The 25,721-nt window shown below is 37.2% G+C and overlaps 2 protein-coding genes across 2 annotated transcripts in view; one reads left to right on the top strand and one right to left on the bottom strand.

The window, feature by feature from the left end:
• KDM1B (lysine demethylase 1B) overlaps nucleotides 1-16,607 on the top strand; it is a 53,755-nt gene extending 37,148 nt beyond the window's left edge. Inside the window, exons 17-22 of the mRNA XM_011362840.2 lie at nucleotides 468-542; nucleotides 3,601-3,717; nucleotides 4,412-4,537; nucleotides 5,442-5,564; nucleotides 9,055-9,207; nucleotides 14,787-16,607. Of these exons, the coding sequence (XP_011361142.1) occupies nucleotides 468-542; nucleotides 3,601-3,717; nucleotides 4,412-4,537; nucleotides 5,442-5,564; nucleotides 9,055-9,207; nucleotides 14,787-14,870 (678 nt within the window). The 3' untranslated portion in view covers nucleotides 14,871-16,607. The remainder of the gene's footprint in view (nucleotides 1-467; nucleotides 543-3,600; nucleotides 3,718-4,411; nucleotides 4,538-5,441; nucleotides 5,565-9,054; nucleotides 9,208-14,786) is intronic.
• Nucleotides 16,608-16,936: 329 nt separating this feature from the next.
• Nucleotides 16,937-25,721, bottom strand: part of DEK (DEK proto-oncogene) — a 32,390-nt gene continuing 23,605 nt past the window's right edge. Inside the window, exons 8-11 of the mRNA XM_011362842.2 lie at nucleotides 23,422-23,557; nucleotides 22,954-23,102; nucleotides 18,903-18,971; nucleotides 16,937-18,458 (exon numbers count right to left, since the gene is read on the bottom strand). Of these exons, the coding sequence (XP_011361144.1) occupies nucleotides 18,447-18,458; nucleotides 18,903-18,971; nucleotides 22,954-23,102; nucleotides 23,422-23,557 (366 nt within the window). The 3' untranslated portion in view covers nucleotides 16,937-18,446. The remainder of the gene's footprint in view (nucleotides 18,459-18,902; nucleotides 18,972-22,953; nucleotides 23,103-23,421; nucleotides 23,558-25,721) is intronic.

The raw sequence follows: 25,721 nt of genomic DNA, 5'->3' as shown, positions 1-25,721 counted from the left end.
TCTGTGACCTTTAGCCAGTGCCTCCCAGTATTTTTATGATACAATTGTAGCCTGTGACGTATGACAATTATCTCTGTCCATTACTCAGCTCTGCTGTTTGGAAACAATAGTGGTGCAGATGCATTTTCATTAATAATAAAGTATTCAAACTGCTCACAGCCTCCCTGATCCAAAGCAGTTATTTTCACTTTAAAATTTTCCCTTCAAGTCTCTGTCCCTGTACATTTGTATTGTACATTGTTATAATCATAGAGGCAATTATTTACATTTTACTTTACACTATACTATAAAGATTTTCCATATTCTGACTCAGCGTTTATAAATTTTAATGGTTGAGTGATAGTTCCCTGAAATAAGCTGTAACTGCCTGGGAGGTATAAAGTCACATAATGAGAGAATTGGAAAAAACTCTGAATGATATGATTCCATCCCTCATCATGATTTTCATCACCATTTTTCTTGGACAGGTACAGAGTATTGATTATTCTGGTGATGAAGTGCAAGTTACTTTGACAGATGGGACAGGATGTACAGCACAAAAGGTAAGTGCTAGAATTTCACTAGGTGCTGGAGGGGCCTGGGTGTAAGGGAGAAGAGTCTTTTCCATCAAGAAGTTTTGCCTTTGGCAGTCTGCCTGGAACCTTGTTTGATTTCTGAAGAGTTATGTATCTCCACGTAATTGTGTGTGGATGTGCAAATCTGCTTTAATGAATCCAACACTATAGATTCATGGCAGATGGAATTCAGAGTAGTATTTTTTAAAGTGGGTTTTCTGGTACATTAGTCATGAGAATTGAAAAAGAAAAGAAATTCTTCGGCCAAGTAAGTTTGAAAAGTACTGTATATACTACAGTTTGATTTTAGGGTTAAATATGAGCATATTAAAGGCTCTGAGAAGTCTTGCATTTGAAAAAACCTATTTTACTTTAGTTCAGTGCTTTCCAGATTGGTGGTGGTGGTGGTGGGGTGGGGGTATTTTTGTTTTATCATGGAACCATTTTTCAAATCAAGAAAGCTCTGTGTTTTCATTTTGGAATTGGCAGAAGTATTTTTATATTATTTGATTTTTTTGTAAACAGCTTTAGTAGGTGGACAGTGAAAGGTGCTGTAATATATGAGATCACACTGAGATTTCTGTAGTGTTGGAGAACAAAGGTGCTTACTTGGGGTGGAGGGAAATTAATAAATGCCATAAGTTTATTTATTTAGTTATACCTGAAGTGATTATCAAAAAGTATAATTGATGAACTATTACTAGTTCATGTGTTTTATACTCTTCAGTTGCCTAAAAGTATTTCACAGTCCTTGATATTCATACAGAAATAAAGGATTGCATGTCAGATGGAAAGATGGGGTGTAGCATATGAGGTCAGGGGCCAAGTCCTCATATTATTCCTGCCATCGACTAGCTGTGTGGTTAGTAGTAGCACTGTAAACTTGGCACTAATAGTGGTTCTCTGTCCTGGCTGCACATTAGAATCACCTGGAAGGTGCTTGAAAAGAAAGATTGCAAAACCTCATCCCATGGAGATTCTCACTGAATTGGTTTGATCACATTGGAGTGCTTCCCAGGTGATTATAGCTCATGGCTAGAGCAGAGAACCACTGGGTAACAGTGTCCTTATCTGTGAGCCCCAAGATGAGAATCAGGCTAATGTCTTAAGTTCTTCCTAGTGGTGAAATTTTTTTAAATCTCTCTTTTTAAAAATTGCAACTTGGCCAATGGCTCAGCCTTAGGTATTTTGTAATTTGGCCTCTTGGCATCTAGGACAACATGCTAGTGAGACTCACCCTGCTGGGTCACCTTCTGCTGACCCTGACCAGGCACGTTTGCTTTTCTTTCTTTGTATTCTGGTTCTGGAGAGATAGAGCATAGCTTTAGGCTGTGTTTCAAAGCCTGCTCATAAGGCTTAAAGCAAATATTTTTATTTTTATGGTCATCAGCATATATTACATGGTTTGAATTGGAGGTGTCCCCAGCTTAGAAGTGAAAGATTTCCAACTTAACAGACACACTGATAAACATTTGACAAAGTAAATCAATATAGGCTGCTCTTACTGAGATCAAGGTTTTTAGTTCTTTACTGGGGTATGTTTATACCTGGTGCCTATTCGTTTACCTAAGTTCAAGTGCTTTTGAAATCTTTTTTGTTAAGAAAACCTCTGAATCTTATAGTCTTGCAGTTTTTATTTGTATATCCAAGGGAGTAATTGTTCTTTTTTTTTCTTTTGGTTACATGGTAGCTGTCATCTGTAACTAGATTGAGGATAGAGAACATGCTTTTTACTTTATAAAATTTTCTAATTTTCTTGTGGCAGAAAATAGTGACAAAATCCCAGGTAAAACTCCGAACTTCCTGTGATCCTAGATTTGAAGTTCATGCCAAATACACTAAATCTTTGATGAGGGCTATGGCGGATGTGGTGCTTGGCATTCAGCTCATTCCACTCCCATCCTACTGTGTTATCCTGCAGTGTAGATGATGGAAAACACACACACACACACACACACACACACAAACACTCTCTCTCTCTCTCTCTCTCTCTCTCTCTCTCTCTCTCTCTCACCTTCCCAGACTCTATTGTAGCTGAAGTTCTAAATAAGATGCACTTGCTTAATTTGGAAGGTACAGTACAGCTTTTACTTCACTTCTGCTGCCTCTGCTGATAAGCAACATGGTCAAGGTGTTGGATTCTTCTACAGTAGAGACAGTAGAGGACCCAGGATCCACCCATTACCTATGAGGGAGTCAAGAGGCAGAGCATGACGAACTTATTTTGCTGGTACAGGTTGTTCTATAAGTGGCCCAATTCTAGAGCTGGTAGCAGTAGTAATGGCTTCTTACTGTGGCAGTGGTAACATAGTTCTGGAGCCAGAAACTTTGTGATTGTGTGGAGAGACAGCAAGTTTCTTCGATGGCTTGGTTTTGTGATGTGATTTTTGAGAGTCATTCTTGAAGGCTTTGTTAGCATCTGTTGCTTCACCTGTTAACTAAATGATTCTGTAAGCCATTTGAGACACTGCAGTAAATTGCTTCCTCCTCAAAAAAAATTTTATGTGGCTTTACATGATTATAATAATCCCTAATGTTTGTGATGTGCTTTACCATTTATGAAGCATAATGATGTATATTGGTGGGTTTTGTTTTAAGCATATCACAATCCTTTGAGGTTTGGGATTACCTCAAAGTATTATCTTGGCCACACATTAGCAGGTGTCAGGAATGGTACACAAATCTAGGTCTCCTGACTCAATATTTAGATCCATTTTCTCTTATAGCACTACTTTTCAGGATTGAGATCTGTTGATTCTTCTTACCTGGGGTTATTTTAAACCATCAAGACCATTCTGCAAAATCTTCCATGTGGTTGTCACTTCTGCTCAGTCAGGCACCTTTGTGCAATGAACAACCTGCACAACTGTACATGCAGGCCTTGTTCTTACGAATATAAGAACATGGGATGTTCACAATATCATGACTGGCAGTGGAGAGGAATGTTCTTTAGTCGTTGAAATTTTCCTGGAAATGTATTCACCGAGTAGTTGTGGTATTAGGTTCAGTTGCTGTTTGTGTGTTAACTGTTAATTATTTCTCACAGGTATTAGTCACTGTACCACTGGCCTTACTGCAGAAAGGTGCCATTCAGTTTAATCCACCACTGTCAGACAAGAAGATGAAAGCTATCAACAGCTTAGGTGCCGGCATCATTGAAAAGGTGACTGGATTACTTAAGCCTCAGAACTAAAGAGTTTAATATCAGATGACAGGCGTTCCTTCGCTTCTGACATTGAGAAGTAGTGGGTAATTTTTTAATACAAATAAAATTTGAAGATTTCCTTTGAATAATTATTTATACAGAATACAAAAGGATATTATGAAAACACAAGGAGGAGAGCTGGCTGAAATCTGTGAATTATGACTTTAGAAGGATGAATCTTATTTAAAATTTGAACTTGATATATAAGTAAACAATTCTCTCTCTTTTTTTTTTTTTTTTGCTTTCCATGTCTACTCTCCATTAATTGGCCCCAATAAGGAGTATGTTTTACTTCCTCTGCCTTTAAAATTTATTTTAGCAGAATCTGCCAGTGGTGCAGTAGATACTGGCAGACCTATGAGGAGTCAGAATTAATCTTATGCACATAAACTTCCAAACCAAGTCTCAGGAATGCTTTGCATTTTCAGATTAGCCTAGAGGTTGTCAGTGGGTCTCACCATTATTCGTGTGAGCATAGGTCTCAGTAACATAAAGGCCAGATGCTTGTGGAGAGAAGAAAGGAGGTTGGAGAATGGAAAGGAAGTATTGAAGTTTGTTTTCTTTTAGTTAAGAGCTATAGGTTGCTTCTTAGAGAGTGCCGTACTTTTAATTTAAGAAACTCTTAACCATCTTTCTTTTACTCACTTTGCAGATTGCCTTGCAATTTCCTTATAGATTTTGGGACAGTAAAGTTCAAGGGGCTGACTTTTTTGGTCACGTCCCTCCTAGTGCCAGCAAGCGAGGGCTTTTTGCTGTATTCTATGATATGGATCCCCAGGTAAAATTATTAGTGAAATGTGGTTTGAATTTTCTTATTACAGTTTAAAATTTGGTGTGGTATATTCACGTGTAAAGCTCAGAAACTAATGGGCATTGTAGACACTGGATATATGTTTATATTCTGGGAGGATACTTGGACTGGGGTGTTTTCCTTTAGGATAGCAGTCCCAATATCTGCCATATTTTCTTGAAGGACTAACGTTGTTCTATGGGAAATGAATTAGTCACTTGTGGAAACTGTTATTTCAGGCTCATAGGGGAATAATTCCTCTTCAGAGGAGTCTGCGACAGCACAGTAACAAGTGACACTTGAAAGTACTCTGGAAGGGGTCTTCCAGTAGCCCTGGTGAAGGGTGGGATATGATTGGCCCAGGTGAGGGCGGATCTTGGTGTTGACAGATGTGATTGGTGGGGAATGAAGGAGAGGGGAGGGCCTATCCAGGACTTGAAAGCTGTGGTAGTGTCATACAAAAGAATTCCAGTTGTTTCTTTTTTCTGTCCCAAGAAACTTTATCTTAAAAGGTTTCACATGGGAGCCAGGGACAAAATTTCTTTACCATTTGAGAAAGTTCTTTTCATTATTCAATTCACAGACTTCCCTTCTCAACCTAGTTCCACTAGGTTGTAAAACAAGTGCTTATAGGAGAAAAGCCAGGAGAACCCTGAAATTGACATTTATGTGGCTTCCTGAGTTTTTTCAGCAGGGAACAATAAAACATATAGATAAATAATGAGCGTTTGTGAGGAAAATCGACCAGTGATTGAAATGAAGATAGGGGAGAGTGGGAAATACCGAAATTTAATTTTTGAGAATGAGGTCATCTATTTGGAACCATGCATTTAGAGACTTTTTGCACCAAAAGCAAAAAAGTGTAAGCTGCTTTTCCCTTTCATGTCTCCAGAAGAAGCACAGCGTGTTGATGTCAGTGATTGCTGGGGAGGCGGTGGCATCCATTAGGAACCTGGACGACAAGCAGGTGCTGCAGCAGTGTATGGCCACGCTCCGGGAACTATTCAAGGAGCAGGTCAGAGAAACCCTCTTTGAAATGAGAAAGACAGGCCTACTATTTTCTTAGCGTGCTCTTCAGAGTGGGATACTGGATTACTTAAGCCTCAGAACTAAAGAGTTTAATATCAGATGACAGGCGTTCCTTCGCTTCTGACATTGAGAAGTAGTGGGTAATTTTTTAATACAAATAAAATTTGAAGATTTCCTTTGAATAATTATTTATACAGAATACAAAAGGATATTATGAAAACACAAGGAGGAGAGCTGGCTGAAATCTGTGAATTATGACTTTAGAAGGATGAATCTTATTTAAAATTTGAACTTGATATATAAGTAAACAATTCTCTCTCTTTTTTTTTTTTTTTTGCTTTCCATGTCTACTCTCCATTAATTGGCCCCAATAAGGAGTATGTTTTACTTCCTCTGCCTTTAAAATTTATTTTAGCAGAATCTGCCAGTGGTGCAGTAGATACTGGCAGACCTATGAGGAGTCAGAATTAATCTTATGCACATAAACTTCCAAACCAAGTCTCAGGAATGCTTTGCATTTTCAGATTAGCCTAGAGGTTGTCAGTGGGTCTCACCATTATTCGTGTGAGCATAGGTCTCAGTAACATAAAGGCCAGATGCTTGTGGAGAGAAGAAAGGAGGTTGGAGAATGGAAAGGAAGTATTGAAGTTTGTTTTCTTTTAGTTAAGAGCTATAGGTTGCTTCTTAGAGAGTGCCGTACTTTTAATTTAAGAAACTCTTAACCATCTTTCTTTTACTCACTTTGCAGATTGCCTTGCAATTTCCTTATAGATTTTGGGACAGTAAAGTTCAAGGGGCTGACTTTTTTGGTCACGTCCCTCCTAGTGCCAGCAAGCGAGGGCTTTTTGCTGTATTCTATGATATGGATCCCCAGGTAAAATTATTAGTGAAATGTGGTTTGAATTTTCTTATTACAGTTTAAAATTTGGTGTGGTATATTCACGTGTAAAGCTCAGAAACTAATGGGCATTGTAGACACTGGATATATGTTTATATTCTGGGAGGATACTTGGACTGGGGTGTTTTCCTTTAGGATAGCAGTCCCAATATCTGCCATATTTTCTTGAAGGACTAACGTTGTTCTATGGGAAATGAATTAGTCACTTGTGGAAACTGTTATTTCAGGCTCATAGGGGAATAATTCCTCTTCAGAGGAGTCTGCGACAGCACAGTAACAAGTGACACTTGAAAGTACTCTGGAAGGGGTCTTCCAGTAGCCCTGGTGAAGGGTGGGATATGATTGGCCCAGGTGAGGGCGGATCTTGGTGTTGACAGATGTGATTGGTGGGGAATGAAGGAGAGGGGAGGGCCTATCCAGGACTTGAAAGCTGTGGTAGTGTCATACAAAAGAATTCCAGTTGTTTCTTTTTTCTGTCCCAAGAAACTTTATCTTAAAAGGTTTCACATGGGAGCCAGGGACAAAATTTCTTTACCATTTGAGAAAGTTCTTTTCATTATTCAATTCACAGACTTCCCTTCTCAACCTAGTTCCACTAGGTTGTAAAACAAGTGCTTATAGGAGAAAAGCCAGGAGAACCCTGAAATTGACATTTATGTGGCTTCCTGAGTTTTTTCAGCAGGGAACAATAAAACATATAGATAAATAATGAGCGTTTGTGAGGAAAATCGACCAGTGATTGAAATGAAGATAGGGGAGAGTGGGAAATACCGAAATTTAATTTTTGAGAATGAGGTCATCTATTTGGAACCATGCATTTAGAGACTTTTTGCACCAAAAGCAAAAAAGTGTAAGCTGCTTTTCCCTTTCATGTCTCCAGAAGAAGCACAGCGTGTTGATGTCAGTGATTGCTGGGGAGGCGGTGGCATCCATTAGGAACCTGGACGACAAGCAGGTGCTGCAGCAGTGTATGGCCACGCTCCGGGAACTATTCAAGGAGCAGGTCAGAGAAACCCTCTTTGAAATGAGAAAGACAGGCCTACTATTTTCTTAGCGTGCTCTTCAGAGTGGGATGGAGCACAAAGCAAGCTGTCATTACTGAGAATGGAGGGAATCAAGGCAGTGGGCCACACTGATTTTTTCTTCCAATGTCCAACTTCCCACTTAAGTACCTGGGTTACATTTTGCTAGGGCTGCCATAACAAAATAACATAGCCTGGGTGATTTAAACAATGGAATTTTATTTTCTGACAATCCTGGAAGCTAGAAGTCTAAGATAAGATGTCACCGGGTGTGGTTTCTTCTGCGGCCTCTCTCCTTGGCTCACAGATGGCTGGCTGCCTTCTTGCTGTGTCCTCACATGGTCACCCCTCTGTGTTACTTGTGGCCTAATCTCCTTCTTATAAGGACACCAGGCATACGGGATTAAAGCCCACTCTAATGACCCCATTTTAACCCAGTTACTTCATTAAAGGCTCTTTCTCAAATACAGTCACATTATAAAGTAGTAGAGATTAGGGCTTCATCATATGAATTTTAGGGGGACATAAATGTAGCCCATAATAGTACCCTATACTTCCTTTTACACTATTGTCTTCCTTTCCTTTTTCCTCACATCATGCATACCCCCTCTTTCCTAAGGATGTAAAAGGTTCAGCATTTTCCATTCTGTGTTTACCCAAACCCTAGCAGGCTTTGGTGACAACTTTCCTTTTGAAGGGACACTGTCCAGAATTTTCACATACCCTACATAGGCAGTTAGTCTCTTTTATGTTTTTCTCCAAGGAGCTCAAGGTACTTTTTATTTGCCAATTTACTATATCTCACATTTTCTGGAGATTTATTAGTAGTGTGGCTTGCATCATGTTCAAATAAAGAAGCAGAAGTCGAAAGAATGAAATGATCCAAAAGTTACATAAATTAGAGAAAGAGAGGCACCTAGGAAGTGTTGCTTATTTTACATGATGTGATTATATCTCACAGTAGTCCCTAGTTTGGAGTTTTTGTTCAAAAATTTGTTTTCAAATTAGTTATTCACAACTTAGCACATAGATTCTGTAGAAATATTTTTTGGTGCTTGCCAGAGGCCAAACCACAAAACGATTTGAAACTTAACTTAGTGAGTGTGAAACATATCTTTGGGCAGCCATTTTGTGGACGAGCTTGTTGAGAATTCCAACCAAGAGGTCCTAGACCCCCACCCTTCCCTTAGCTACTGGTCCAGAGCCCTTTCCCACCATCTCTCCAGCACATGCTAACTGATGGGAAAGGGATTGCTCGAACTTTTAGCCAGTGGTGATGGCCCTTTGTAGGTGGGGGGAATGTGTGTCTGGTAGAAGGACAAAGTGTAGGAGTGAGACATACATGGGGGGAGGTTGCAGAGTTGGGGCAGGGGATAGAGAATGGTGCACAGATATGGGGTAGGGTTGTAAGGGGGGAATAGGAGGCACATACCGAGAATTGCTACATGAATTAACTCAGTTTCTAATGGGAGGGAGGACTGTATATTTATACTTGGGATTGCATCATGTCTAAGGCCCTCTCGATCCTATTTTATGATTCCTTCAACTTCACACAGGAAGTCCCAGATCCCACAAAGTATTTTGTCACTCGGTGGAGCACAGACCCCTGGATCCAGATGGCATACAGTTTTGTGAAGACAGGTGGGAGCGGTGAAGCCTACGATATCATTGCTGAAGAAATACAAGGAACCATCTATTTTGCAGGCGAGGTGTGTATCCTCATCCTGAATGCAGTTACTTTTATTTCGATTACTTCTTTTTAAAGTGATATATGTTCAGAGTTTAAGAAAACAATGTCAAATACTGTCAAGTCTTATGATGACAAACGGCAGATGCCCCCTCAACATCCTCAAATTCTCAGAGCAACTATTTTTCATTCTTTCTGCTGTTTCCTCTGGAATTTACTTCATGTTTTAAAATATTTACATTGTCTTCTGATTTAACAAGTTAGACATTATCTACTGACTTCTTACCAAGTTAAAGATTTAGCCCATTTGCAATATGGTTATTTCGCACTTAATTAAGTTGGTATCAGCGTTTCTATGATGTGGCTAGGTGAATGTTTATGTCTGAGCCAAAGTGTTCATGGATTCTGTTCTTACACAGCTTTGTTTTCTTGACAATCATAATAGCTCTTTTTTTCATTAGCTCAAATCTTTTTGTACCTGTCCTAAAGACTCCCCACCCCTCAGTTGTCTCTGATCATAGTTGAATTCCTGTGAGCTGGCATTTGTCCAGTTTTTAAAATCTCATATCCTGGCAGCCTCCTCCCTTTGCTTAAGTCTGCACTGGTTGACCTCTGGGACTCCTGCAGAGCTGTCTCCTGCAAGCATCTCTTCCTCAGCATTTTCCAGGGTTGGAGATTTTTATTTTCTAGATCCCTCTCTTTTTTTCATATTTATTTTTTTAATTATGGTGAACTACATATAACAATATTTACCTTAACTGTTTAAGTGTGCAGTTAAGCGACATTAAATACATTTACCTTATTGTACAACCGTCATCACCATCCATTTCCAGAACCTAGTCATCCTGCAAAACTGAGACTCTCTACCCATTAAATGACTCCCCATTTCCCCTCTACTCTAGCTCCTGGCAACTACCACTTCCTAACTCTAAGTATTTGTTCTAGGGACGTCACCAGATAAGTGGAATCATAAAGTATTTGTCCTTTTGTGACAGGTTTATTTCACTTTAGCATTGTCCTTCAAGGTTCATCCAAGTTGTAGCATGTGTCAGAATATCCTTTTTAAGACTAAATAATATTCCGTTATATATTACATTTTGTTTATCCATTCATCTGTCATGGACACTTGAGTTGTTTCTACCTTTTGGCCAGGGTGAACAATGTTGCTATGAACAATGCACTTCTCTCTTTAAGATCCTTTTAAGTCTTTGGGTTATTTACCCAGAAAAGGCATTGCATTGCTGGATCATATATTAATTCTATTTTTAAGTTTTTGGGGAACCACTACACTGTTTTCCACAACAGCTGCACTATTCTATATTCCTACCAACAGTGCAAAAGGGTTCCCAATTTCTGCACATCCTCAATAACTTTTTTGTTTTGTTTTTGGATAATAGCCATCCTAATGCTTGTGAAGTGGCCTTCTTTCTTGGTTTACTTCTGTTGAGAAATGTTTTGCTATTTTGATTTCTAATCCTTTTTATGCCTTTTTTTTTTTTTTTTTTTTTTTAGGTTCCCTGAATCTAGAAACTCATATCCTCCAGTCCTAGATTTTACTTCTGGTTATTTTCTCCCCTCATTTTTCTTATTTCTGATCTTCTGTTACATATATTGGAACTTATATTATCTTTATTTTTAGTCTATGTGTGTCTTTTGATCTGAACTGGGTGTTTTGTAGGCACCATAAGTAAGGGTCTCGTTTTCTTATCCATTCAGCCACCCTGTGTCTTTTGATTAGAGCATTTACAATTTACATTTAAAGTAATTGTTGATAGATATCTAGTTATTGTCATTTTATTATTCATATTTTTGATGAATAATAAAAGATTATCTTTTTTTTCTTCTTAAAGAAGTCCCTTTAACATTTCTTATAATTCTGGTTTGGTGTCGATGAACTCCTTTAGCTTTTTTTTTTGTCTGGGAAGCTCTTTATCTGTCCTTTGATTCTAAATGATAACTTTGCTGAGTAGAGTAATCTTGGTTGTAGGTACTTGCTTTTCATCATTTTGAATATTTCATGCCAATCCCTTCTGGCTTGCACAGTTTCTGTTAAGAAATCAGCTGACAATCTTATGGGAGCTCCCTTGTATGTAACTGCTTTTCTCTTGCCACTTTTAAGATTCTCCTTGTCTTTAACCTTTGCTATTTTAATTACAATGTGTCTTGGTGTTGGCCTCTTTGGGTTCATCTTGTTTGGGACTCTGTGCTTCCTGGGCTATTATGTCCATTTCCTTCTCTAGTTTAGGGAAGTTTTCCGTCATTATTTCTTCCAGTAGGCTTTCAATTTCTTCCTCTCTGTCTTCTCCTGGTACCTCTTTGAAGACAACGTTGGTACACACTTGATGCTGTCCTAGAGGCCCCTGGAACTGTCCTGTTATTGTTCTGATTGGGTATTTTCTGCTACACTGTCTTCCAATTCATTGATTTGATCCTCTGCTTCATCTAATCTACTGTTGATTCCCTCTAATGTATTCTTCATTTTAGTTATTGTAGTCTTCATTTCTGACTGGTTCTTTTTCATGTTTTCTATCTCCTTTTTTATGTTTCCTACCTCTTTGTTGAAGTTCTGAGATCATTGAGCATCCTTATAACCAGTGTTTTAAACTCTGCATCTCGTAGATCGCTCATCTCCATTTTGTTTAGTTCTTTTTCTGGAGTTTTGTTCTCGTCTTTCATTTGGGACATGTTTCTTTGTCTCCCTATTTGGCTGCTTCCCTGCGTTTGTGTCTGTGTATTAGGTAGGACTGCTTTGTCTCCTAGTCTTGGTAGAGTGGCCATATGTAATAGGTGTCCTGTGACGCAGTCTCCCTGATCACCTAAGCCAAGTCCTCCAAGTGTGTGTCCCTTGTGTGGGTTGTGTGTGTCTTTTTGCATGTCAGTGGGAGAGATTGACCCTCAGGCTGCTTGACTGTGGAGACTGGCTGTGACTACAACAGAGGAGCTGTTGTGCAGAGGTTTACCTATGAAGCAGGATTTGCTTTAGCGGGGCTCTGGTGCCCATCCAGTCTGCCCTTTGGGTGTGTCATTTGTGGAGGTGGTTGGGTGGTGCTCCGGTGTGATCTGAAGCTGGCCCCTGGGTGTGTCGGTTCTGAGGCCTCTTGGGAGGTACTCTATTGCAGGCCAAGGTCAGCCACTGGGGCCACTTGGTATGAGCTACAAAGTAATCTGCAGATGGTTGCCACTTGCCCTGGGCTTGAAGGTGCCTGAGAGAGGCCAAGCTGTGTACCAGGGCCACCTGCCACTATTGCAGGGCTTGGGGCTGTTAAGCAAGCCACAAAGCAGGCCAAGGCTGGATGCTGCTTGTTTGGAATTTGTGATCCTTTGAGAGATTTTAGGAAATCTCCATGAGCTAAGACAAATTGTATGGAAAATCCACTGGAAGCAGCTTGTGTGGGCCCACAATTTGGGGGCGTGGGGGGTCCTCAAGGAATCACCTGGGTGGGTTAGCCAAGTTAATGGACTCATACAGTGGCAGCTTGCATCTGCGTGCTACCTGTGGGAGGAGCTCAACAAAGGAACAGTGGATTCTGCTAGCACTTCTGTCTGGGAGAAAGCTGTCCCTCTAGCCCTCACACCCTGAAGCCAGATAATTCAGTTCCTTCTGTATGTCCCTGGCACTTTTTGAGCAGCTGCCTCAAGTGCTGGAGCACTTGAGTATGTTCATCAGTAATTCTGTACATGGACCCTTTAGAAGGAACACCTGGGACTCCAGCTGCCCTCCATCTCACCTAGCCACGATCTCTACTGGTTTTCACAGCCAGAAGTTACGATGATTTCTCTTCGCAGCACTGGAACCCTGGGCTGGAGAGCTTGGTATGGGGCTGGGACCCCTTGCTCCTCAGCCACCGAGATATCCCTCCCAATTTTTAATCACCCGTGAGCGTGGGACCAGCACATTCTGTCCCTAACCGTCATACCAGTTTCTACGTGGCTTCTTCAGTTATATCTTCAGCTGTGGAACTTCTGTTCAGCTAGACTTAAAGCCATTCTCAATGATGGTTGTTCTGTATATTAGTCGTAATTTTGATGTGGTCATGAGAAGAGGCGAGTACAGTGTTTACCTACTCTGCCATCTTGATTGGAAGCTTTGAGGCATTTTTAAAAAGCTAATTGAAAGCTCCAGCAAGATCATCAACTGGTGGTTAGATCCCCAAATCAGTATCTATAGCTCTTTTCTCTAAGAACATGTTTCATTTACGTGGTAAAACCTCAACTCCTGGCATTCTGGGAGCCAGAAGCATCTTAGTTATGAAGACTTTACTTAATCCCGTTGTTTGGCACCTCACCCCTGCCCTCTTCCTTAGATACCCTGGGGGTTGTAGTGGGAGTAGGGAACCTGGTAAGGGACCAAAATGCTCTTCATAGTCTTTAATCCTTTTTACCCATGCCCAACCTCTTCCTCCATGGTTCCTCATGCTCCCAGTGGCCCAGATTTTTAAAGAATTCTTTGGGGTGATATGGCTTGCTTTTGTTATCACCCTATCCTGCCCTACCCTCCAAACTTAGTAAAGTGAATTTCAGTACTTATTCATCTGCTTTCATAATTTGTACATTATGGTTTGGAATTATGCAGGTCTTCCAGGTTTATCAAAGTCCTTTTTCTCTTGATTTTTTGAATGATCACAAGACTGTCATTTAAAAGCCAGCTGATTACTCCTTGGCCTGTGAAGAGCTGACTTTGTAGGAACAGAGCATAATAGCTGCATTCCAGGCAGCAACTCTCAGCTGCTTTTAAGAGATGGCTATATTAGGTTAATGTGGCCTCAGATCATGGACAGCGTGCAAAATCTTTGCTTTCCTTTTCTGCTCTGATAGTTATTGCCTTGCCTTCTTATAAAATCCTTTGCAGTTCCTATCACTGTCACTCTCTCCCAGTAGTAATTGTGTTCCTGCTGACCTCCATATTCTTCCCGTATTTATTTACGTTTTAGTCACCTGGCTATTTTCCCTTCCACCCCAGCCATCGATTTAGGTGACATGGAACCTGGAGTAGTTCACATGGAATTTTGTCTTTTTATCTTCAATTTTCTATGACCTGCTCACTCCATTTCAGCTACTCTTCCCCATAGCCACATCCCAAGCCAACTTTCCTGTCCTTATTGTTTCCACTACAACCTCCTTGCAAGTGAGGTTCTCCCATTGACAGCCCTAAACCTTTTGACTTTTCCCTTCCTGTTTAAGTAGTCTATCCTTTTAGTACCTCATCTATCCTTTTGTTCCACCCATCTAGCAAAACAACTCCAACCACAGGTGAATTCTCTTTTTGTGCTTGTTTCATTTATTAATGATTTAACATTACTTGTCTGGTGAGTGGCTGTCTTATTCTTAATTCCAATAACTGGAATACAGATCTTAATGCCACACAGTTCTTCACAGGAGTGCTCAATGTATTGCAGAATGAGTGCACTTGAAAAAGTATGGTGAGAAAACCAGAAAAGGTCAAGTGCTATGATGGGTGACTGATGTTAATATGAGCACACATTAGTGGCACCAGTCTATTTTAGGAGGATCGGAGAAAGTATAAGCTTGTATTAATTACCTTTTGATTATCATCTGAATTCCTTATACGTGATCTCAAATTATGCAATTATTTTCTTACAGGCAACAAACAGGCATTTTCCACAAACTGTTACAGGGGCATATTTGAGTGGTGTTCGAGAAGCAAGCAAGATTGCAGCATTTTAAATAGAATTTGTCTGGATCCAGCTTTCTTCTGTACCCGTGGGAAAGTTTGAAACACGTTTAACCTCACTTTCATAAAATCAAACAACAAAACCCTCCCTGGATAGCAAAACTGAAATGTATCTAAGGTAGTTTGATAATGTAAACCCATGTCACCACTCAGAAAACACTGGCCCAAGAATCATTTTATAAGCACTTATATTTAATTGCATTTTCTATAAGTATGACTAGCACTAAATCTGGATTTCAGGATAAGGCAAAATTTTGAACTAAAAACCTCAGATATGATTCATGGTTGGAGATTCCCTTTAAATTTGAATTTCTGTTTGGCCCATCAACTTTCACACATTGAGAAACCAAGTCAATTAAGCAGGAATCATTTAAAAACCAGATAAAGCCATGTATTTTCTATGACAATTTTCTTTGCCAGTGAGCCTTAAGACTTTTATATAGCTCCAATATTGAGCTTTTACTTAAAATCTAGATAGAAATCTTTCCTTTTTGGATACAGCACAAACTCTTCAAAGGTAAATGAAGCTTCTAGACTATTTTATACACATTTCTTCTCATTGGGTGTTCTAAAGAAATTTAAATTCAGGTATCTTTTGTGACAAAACATTTTAGATTTATGCACTCATTGGCAAAACAGCAAAATTTTCAATTCCTTGAACAGTACAAGTTTGTACCATGGAAAATGGGGCAGAGATAGTGTGGTCTTCATACTTTAGACAGAGACTATGGTTATTTTTCATAAGAGCCAAGTTTGGGCAGATGGCACATTTTAAATAGCCTTAATTTTGGCAAACACTAGCAAAAATGTCCTGTTAGAATAAATTAGTAAAAGCCTCTTCTCAAAGCCTCTTTTTAAAATAACTGATTCAATCTATAGGAATATTTTTTACGGAATTGTTTTCAGTATTCCATAGGCAGGTCCACTGGAAAACTGCAGATATCCTGGTAAATATTACACATTTTATAAGCCATATCATAAGAGCCTGAGAACATGGCAAAAATTTTTTTTTTCACTCATGGCCAAAAAATGTCATTTAAAAATTAACACTGGTTTCAGGGTCTTTAGGATGCTTATCTTGCCAAGAAATTTCAGTTTACATTAGAAATATGGATAACCTAAGTGCTTTTATTTTAATGACTTTAAAGCCACTTTTCAAAATATTAGGTATTTTTAAAATTTAATGTCAGCTTATAAAGTATCATATATAAAAATTGTATGGTGAACTTAGACACACCTCCCTCCCCATCAAAATAAATGAAAATATGGTATAGTAGTTTCAAAGTTAACAGAAAAATGTTGACATTTGGGTTATGAGACTCAATGGTACTATTTGGGAAGTATTCTGCTTTAAAGTGTTATATTATTAAAATGTTTAAAGAATAGCATGTGTTAAGTGATAAATGCAAAATACTTTACGTTTGAAATGGTTCCCAGTAAATTTTTACCTTAGTCCTCGGCATAAAAGTTGTGCTACAAACTAAGGAAAAATCTACTTAATAAAGAATGGTAAATATATATTTAAAAAACCCTCATTTCCTGTCTCAAGTGACATCTGACATATTGTTCAAGGAACCATGGTACTTTTATTGAGTTACTCTGAATGTTTTTCATTGTTCTGAAGGTTTTATAATTGAGTAGCAGTGAATATACAACACTTTAACTTCAGATTGTAAACAGCTGGTTGTATAAAACTACTTAATAAAAACTAGACTTGTTTTTCAAATACAGTGCATTGTAGTGATAAAAACACACTAAATAAGTTCATCTTCATCACAAACTTTCATACCAGCTCAATCCCCTTCTCTTCCGAACCCTCTTTAGATGTTTTAGGTCACGGGCATTAATTATTCTTTATCCCCATTCAAGTAAAATGATCTTAATTGTTGAACCTAATCAGCTTACATTTTTGAGATCACTTCTAGTTTTCCCAGGCGATTTCTCTGTAGTGTAAGAACACTCCAAATTATATAGGCTATGGGGATAAATACATTTAAATAAACTCCATTCTGAAATCCTTACATAGAGAAATGATAGAGAAACCTGTAACTAACTTAAATCAAATGAAAGAGACAAAGCATTGACTTATTTTTATTGACAAGGTTTATAGGAACAAATTAAATATTCAAAATCAAAGGCCAATTCTTAGGTTTCATTTAGTTTATTCCATTCATCTGTATTAAGTGTACCTTTCTCTAATGTCTTAATACCAAGAAACAAGTCAAAACTGAAAATACCTGTTAACAGTCGACATATTTTTATATACTGTTCAATGATGCAAAGATTTTTATTTTAAACAATTGGTTTATCAAAGGCCTAATTCTCATAAGCAGCATATTTCACTTTAAAATTCAGAGATTATTTAATAAACTGATTAAGACAGTCAATTTAAAAGACAAATTAGTTTCATTCAGGGTGGTCCATATAGTCACCTAGAATCCTGATTGGCCAAAAAAATTTAAAACCCAACTAAGTCCACAAATACATAAGTTTCTTTAATGTTAAAAATAAGTCTATTATCACTTTTGAGAAATACTTTGTCAGAGATAACCCTCTGTTGCCTACACATTATCTTCTGGCATTACTCCTGGTACTTTGTCATAATTATAAAGGTGGTCAGGTTCCCTGAAAATATGAGCATTTTATATGGGCAAAAGCAGTAAATAAAAATCAGCCATTTATCATAAACCAAATATGCTTGTACTTAATCCCACTCTCCTGCAAATTTCTTAAATTTTGACATGTTGAATTTAGACTATCCTTAATAAAAAACATCTATAGATACTGTTGCAGAGTTAACAAACTACAAATTTATGACACTTTCAGGGCAAAGCAGAGATCTGGTCTTCGTGTTTTCGATGAATTGACTTTCACTGCTCCGTGATACCATCTGGCTGAACACTGACATTTCATAGTTTGTAAAGTTATCTACTTATATGAGTTTAAAAATTGATCTGCACAAAAGAAATAAAAAAACTATATACAACAAATTTGTTTAAAATACAAAAATAACATCTGTCACTTGTCATGCTGACAATTTGACATATATACACATGCAGGAGAAAAGTTCCAATTTAGTCATCTGGACAGCTGAAGCTTATACATTCTTAATATGATGAACACACCGCCATTGAGATTTTACACTGATAGAGATGTGTATTCAAAATATTTCATATACTAAATACTGAAATTGTTCTGCATGTATAAATGCCAGTTATAAGTTCCTGTTCTACTTGATTAAAAGTATGTCAAGCTAATATTAAATGCACTAAAAACTACAACAATTCAAGAATCTACGACCCTATATAAAGAAATCCAAAATGTACAAAATACAACTACAAGGGCAAGGAACAGTTACTGCCATGCAAAATTTTAAACTAAAAGCTGCAGAGAAATGCAATTTAAAATGGCAAACAAATTTACGTTAACACACAAGATAAAAAAGTCAGCAATAAGTCCTACCGACAATGCTTGCAAGGATTTAGAAAAGGAAATACATTCTCTTTGCTGGTATAATGGTATAAATCAGATCCTTAAATCCATGGAACAAGTCATCTGTCTGTCCTCTCTCAAGAAATTAGCTGTAATGAAAGAGAAAATTATTTCCCCACACCCAACATACAGTATTAGGTACACATAAGTCGTAAGACCTTACACTTCATTTTAAAACTTTATTTTACTGTGATTTTGGGAAATCAGCTGGGATTAACATAAACCATAGCTGTTGATTTCCTCTTCTCTTTGACTAGTGGACAGAAACATGCTCAAATAGTTGTGAGTGCGCCTCTGAGATGCCCAACTATGCATTGTAGACTGAGCCACATCTCATCATCTGAAGTCATGTTTTGTTACTAATTTTCAGGCTTTATTTTTAAGTTCTAAAATGAGAATGAAAAATATCTTTCCCCATCTATTTTGAGGAAATTTGATATTTAGTCATATTTTAAAAAATATGCAGTATTTGAATACATATTTTTTGTCTTATGCCAAAAATGATCAAAATTGGAAAAGGTAGACATATTTACCTCTTTAACAGTTGTTTTTATGAAACCTTTTCTTTCAGTTAAATCATAAGCAGGATAACTTTCATATACCTATAGTGAAAAGGAAAATATTAAGAGTAAATTTTAAAAATCCAAAGAAATGTATGCTTTGTACAAATAGCTTATATTTTTTATATATTTTCTAACAGTACTCTGGTTCTTCACAGATAATTCTACTTTAAATGACTAGTTTTAATAATAGTGTAAAAGAGCAGAAAATAAACTAGAATGCAAACATTCTCAGTGTTTTAAACTGGGAATATCAGTTGAAATAATAAACATGGATGAGGAAAACACCTAGATAGATCTTAGCTAAGTGAACTAGGTTTTCTGTATTGGCAGGTTACCTGTCAGATATCTTAAGAGATACCCTCTTACTTTCTTGCTACATCATCCAACACTACTTATGATTCAACTTGAACTCTAATGAACCTCAGCCTCCACTCCTTGCTCAATTTCCTCCCCAAAGTCAAAACGCTGAGATCCAGGTGATCTCAGGAGTCCTCTATTTCTACATCTTACTATGGATTTCCCATTCTTGTCAACTTGAAACCTGCTTCTTGAGACTTCACCATGACTTCTAGTCCTGATACTATATGCACCCTGCCGACTTCACTCCTGCGGTGTAGTTAAAGGTGCAAACTTTTTCTCTAAAGCAGGGGACCCCAACCCCCGAGCCACAGACCAGTACTGTACCATGGCCTGTTGGGAACCAGGCTGCACAGCAGGAGGTGAGTGGCAGGCGAGGGAGCAAACTGGTCCCTGGTGCCAAAAAGGTTGAGGATCACTGCTTTAAAGTACTAGATTAGTGAATGGTTTCAGCTTTCCAGTGAGTTTCTGTCACTACTCAACCATGTAGCTATAGCATGAGAGCTGCCATACACAATACTTAATTGAATGGGTATGGCTGTTATAATAAAATTTATTTACCAAACAAATAGTAAGATAAATTTGGCTCACAGGCTGTAATTTGCCAACACCTGCAAATACAGTCAATCATTTACATTACTCTAAGTGTCTGCCCCTTGTTTTCTACAAAACACCAAACCTGAATTGGTTTAACTACCAACTTTTCTATGGTTAAACCCAGAGAAAAGACTGTTGTGGGAAAATATAACAACTTTGAAAAACTAGTACCTTTTAAGTTCATGGTATTTAATGTCTAAGCCTCTTCAACAATCCCAAGTATCTCTAATCAGGTCCTTTCACTCCTGTCAATAGCCAGTTTCATCCTCTTACTCGAGTGTCCCACATTCCTACTCTCAGCCAAGAAGCCATTATGAATTCCTTCAACTTTCTCACATACATACCTCTTCCCCTCCAGTTTATTTGTATCTAGATTCATCAATATTCCCGATTACCTTTATCTCTGCAGATAGCCATCCCTCAGTTCTCCTGATCTTCAGCTTATTCTTTCCCAATACTGTCCTTTAGCCTGACACAGGCTTGTGTTTTCTCTCCTTAACCTTCTTAAAAATTATCAACTTGTATCCACACCCCCATCTACTATTTTCCTTCTAAAGCAAGCTGCTTCAAACAGAAGCTTTAATTAGTTCACTCTCTTCACTATTAATTCTCAATCCAACGGTAAATAACCCTTGCACTTACCACCCCTCAAAATTCCTTGTATGTGAACAATTATCTAATTGCCGAGTCCACAAAATATTACTTAAGTCCTTCTCACCTGAACTCTCCATACTAATCATCCCTTTTTAAAAATTAGATAAATACATTCACAAACCATTCAAAGGGACAACACTAGTCTCCCTTCAATCTCCCTTCCACTCTGCCCTCATCCCTCTCCCCTCAGAGAAAACCAGGATGTCAGTTTGCTGCAATATAGTTTTACTGTATTTAAATAAATAAGGTAATATTCTATGTTTTAAAATTTTGACAATACCTGGGAGGTTTTTCCATGTTCTTTTGAACTGCTACATAGTATTCCAAAAACATGGATGTACCAGTTTAATGATTTCCCTATCGATGGCCTTTTAGGTGGTTTCTGATTTTTCAATATTACAGACATGCTGAGCACTACCGTAATCATGTTGTGCAGATGTGACTATGTCTTTAGGATAGAGACCTAGAAATGGAATTGCTAGGTTAAAGGGTATTTGCAATTTAAATTTTAAGATATTACTGAATTGTTTTCCAAAGTTGTTACAACTTAAAGCACGAGAATATTTCCCTATATTCTTGCCAACAATAAACACTGCTACTCTTTATAAAGATTTGTCTAGCTAACAAGCAAAAATATCTCCTTTTAATTTCTATCTTCCTCAATAGTAAGGAAAGTTACGTGTGTCTTCATTTGTTTACAGGTCATTTATTTTTCTTCTGTGAACTGCCTTCCCTTAGTCATTGATTGTTCCATGTAAGTTAATCATCTTTTCTTAATTGGCAATACCCTCCCCAACCCTTGAAAATGTCTTTCTTGGCTTTCATAGCATCCTTCTGGCCTTCCCTCAACTACTTGACCTACACTTTATTTATTGTAGAAATTACTTCTTAACTCTTTAACTGCTGTTAATGGTCTCCAGTACTTTTCTTGCCCTTTATCTTCTTCCATGGGCCACCTTATCTATACTTCTGGTTTCAACTCCCAGCAGTATCCTAGTCTAGGTTTCTCTCCTAACTTGAAGAATTAATGTTCAGAATTTCACTCACTTGGATACTCCAAGCACCTCATCTGAAAATGTCTAGAACAAAACTCACCTTTTCCTCAAAAAGTACCTTTTGTTATGTTCCCTATTATGACCAATGCACCCAGGCCCTTGTACCCACACTGAAACCCTTGATCAGGCTCTCTTCATTTGACTTGGATTATGGCAATCCTACAACTTTGATTATAACATGAATTGGGTTTCTTGCCTCTCATCTCATTCTTCACCAGTCCTTGATGTTAGGATGACTCTTTAAAAAAAAAATCTGACTGGGTCATGCCCCTGCCAAACAGCTTTTAAGAACCTATCCAACCTCACAATTCCCCATAAATTTCAGGAAGAAAACCAAATGCTGTAACAGGGCATATGTAAGAATTACAGAACTGTATCCTCTCCTAAGTTCTGTAAAGACCTACTTTCGACTCTAGCCTCAGCCAAATTAAACTAATTATTATTTCTCGCAGTCATTATTTGTCAAATTTTACGTGAATGTATCAATGTTTCTTCACTGTACACACAGCTGATGATCTCAGCTCTCTTCCAGGGTGCTTTTCCAGATTCCCCAAACCTTCTTCCTCCTAATCCCAAGTAGGTCCCTTTTGACTGGTGGTGTTGTGACACCTTCTGCCCTCTTCTAATGCAGCCTTCACACACTGTACTCTAATTACTATAATAGTTGTCTCTTTCAATCCCATTGGACTGTAACCCCCCTGAAACCAAGTGGCTTCTACAACTCTACCTCTATCCCAGGGCCTGATACATAGTAGAGGCTCAGTGAGTGCTGAATGAATAAATAAAGTAATTAATGTCTTCAAAAAGTATAGACTACTTCATACTTCACCTTTGGTACACTGCAAATTTTCATTTCATTTTACCGTAAGAAACTAGATTTTAAAATATTTCGATATTGATGTAGGGTATGGCATCTCTATGGAATCACAGTCAAGACTGGATCATTTTATTTCCTGAGTATTAGAGCTTCACAGAAGTTTGAGCTAAGAATCTAACCTATAACATCTTATTTATCATAGCAACACTAAAAATGAGATTCTGCTTTTTTAAATTAACATAATCTAAAGATGCATCAATAAAAACAGTTTCTGGATCAGGAAAAGAGTTTCCTATATATTTGGAAAGTATTGCTTTATTCACTGTATACATTATGTTAATTACAAATTAACTGCAAAGGGCAGAGGCTCTGACTATTTAACATGGTTATCCTACCACCTGTAAGAGTGCCTGGAACGTAGTAGTTCAATAAGTATGTGGTTCAATGAATTAATATATATGAGAATCTGGATTTAAATTGAGGAATGGGTCAAAGGATTTTTCAAATAAAATCAAAATGATCTAAGCATTTGTCCAATTACCTTTTTACAAATCTGCTTCATTGTAACTTCCTCCAAGTTAGCACTGGCCAATAACTTCTTTACTGTTTCCTTTAACTCTTCATCTGTAGGAGGTTTCTTCAATTTTTTAATTAAAGGTTCATCATCTGAACTATCCTCAGATTCACTTTCTAAAAGTAAGATATTTTATTACATGTGAATAAAACTTAAGTTAGCATTCAAGAGAGTGGGAAGAATTCTATAAGCATTCATCAGATTCTCAAGAAGGTATTAGATTAAAAAAAATTATAAATCACCACTCAATAAATTACCTATACAACATACACTTAATTTTTGTCAATTCTGAAAAATTATAAACTATAAAAAGTAGTATACAACTTTTCCCAATGTTCTTTGTACATTACCTATATTCTATACACTTAAAAACCATGTTATATATAGCATATAAGTTATCTTTAAGTTGCTGAAAATAGGCAATTTCTAACATACCTTTTTTTGAACTGTTTTGATTCTTCTTAGTGGTGCTGCTATCTGCTTTCTTCACATTAGCGCTCTTTACGGATTTTTTACTTTTAGAAGTGGCTTTCGGTTTAGGTTTTTCTCTTTTAGATGTCTTTTTTGGTGGCTGTTGTAAAGGAAAGCAAAGTACATACACTGATGAGATTAACTGCCATCTCTCTACTTCTCTACACCCCTCAACAATACTAGAGAAAAAAAATGTATTCAATATCACTAATAAAAAAGTATAACTAATTTTCAATTTTTGAGATGACTAACATGCTCAACAATCTTAATTTTATGCCAACACAAGACCAGTCATGTGAAATCAAGAATAAAACACTAAAAATAATAGATACCCACATTTATTCCACACTATTAGATAGAAATCTTTATATGCATTACCTCATTCTTAAAAAACTCCATGTAAATACTATTAACATTCTGTTATTTACTGTCAGTCTCTTCCAACTAGTAGGTAAATTGCACAAGGACAGGGATTTTCTTGACTGTCCTATTCACTGATGTATCTCTCACTCCTAAAATAGTGCATGGTGCACAGTAGTTGCTCAATAACTATTTTTGAATTATGAGGAAACTAAGGCTCAGAGAAGTTATTTTGCCAGTCACAATCTGGCTCCAGAACCTGTTTTCTGAAATACTTACCCACAGCTGATTAGACAAAAGTAAAACTATACATACAGATAAAAATGTCAAAATTATAGTTTATAGTTACTTTGTCTCAACCAGGGTCTATGAAATTAGGAAACATTAAATCTTCATTTAATTAACATTTCCAAAGGGAAAAGCAACCTAACAAGCAAATATCCCAAGATGACTTAAAACCTCATCTTTATACACAAAAAATACTGCAAATCACTTTTGATAGAATGTTTCTCTAAATGTTTTACACTCACTTTCTGATTATCAACATAACTCAATCTTTTTTAAAGGACAGACATAAATTTATCCTTATATTCATTAAAAATGTATCCTTAAATTCATGAAAAATTAAAGTGTATAGACTAATCTGTTCCAAAAGTTAAGTGGGCTCAGACTACTTCTAAGTGCAATTCATTGGATTTGTGTTTCTTTCCTCTTGCTATACGACCATCACTGTACATATTTACACAAACTTAATACCACTGTGCAATAATATACTTTTGGCTGGTAACTAGCTAACCTATCTAGTTTAACTGCTAGTAAAAAATGCATTTAAGAGGTGTCAAGGAGCTGGGCTGACATGCTTCTAAAAACAAAGTATATGAATTTCATCTATGGATTTTTGCTATTTAGAAGCCATTTTCACTTATTAATTCTTACAGGTATTCCAATTAGTGAGGGTTGCTAGAAAGGCATCAATGGCTCATCAGTTTTCTGTGACTAACTTAAACTAAATTTTAAGTGTTATGAACCATCCACCTAATTTGTAAGAACCACACTAAGCAGTGAAAGGGAATACTAAATATTCATAAGTTCTGTTGATGTACTTAATATACAGAATAAAATAATCACTATTATATATCATTCTTTAGTCAAAGGTTAATAAAATCTGGACCTGTAACACATTCAAATATTTTATAAGAAGCTAAGTGATTAAAAAAAGGGTTGGAGAAGATGAGCAAGGGATAACACTATAAACATTACTTGATGCCCATTCAAATTAGGTAATTGAAACAGATAATTAAAATACTTCCAGATCCTTGTAAGGGCATAAGATAGGGCTTCCATTAAAAATTTCAAAGACGCACGCATTACAGCACAATTTTAAAATCTGCAAGTTGGAAGTAGTAATAGTTTGAATTTGCAGTCATTAAGGATAATCAAACCATCTCCATAAAATGTTACTGTTGTATAAACACAAAGAATTTAAACCATGCTTCTTTCTGTATTTAACATCACCATCTAAAAGGGATAGTTTTCTACAGTTTTTTAAATGGACAATTAGCCTATTTTCTACTTTAAAAACTGCAAAACCACTATTACAAGCACTATAGAAATATAATAGGTAAGAGTGTAGGCTCTGAAGACAAGTTGCCTGGTTTCAAATTCAAGCCCCAGCACATCTTTGGGCCCTAGTTTCCTCATTTACAAAACGAGGGAAATGGTTTTAGAGGGAGGGAGAGAATGTGTTAATACACATAAGTACTTTTAATGGTCCCCAGCACAAAGAAAACACAATAAATATTAGCTATTATTATTATGAGTGCTTTCCTTTGTGAAGAAATTCATTATGCAAATAAATTTCCTCCAATAACTCATAGTTTATAAATTTTCTTTAAAAGCAAGGC

The sequence above is a fragment of the Pteropus vampyrus genome, unplaced genomic scaffold (assembly GCF_000151845.1).
Source record: "Pteropus vampyrus isolate Shadow unplaced genomic scaffold, Pvam_2.0 Scaffold80, whole genome shotgun sequence".
In the NCBI taxonomy this organism is placed as follows: domain Eukaryota; kingdom Metazoa; phylum Chordata; class Mammalia; order Chiroptera; family Pteropodidae; genus Pteropus; species Pteropus vampyrus.
Note: the sequence above shows the minus strand (reverse complement) of the source record. Positions and strands in the feature narration are given on the sequence as shown.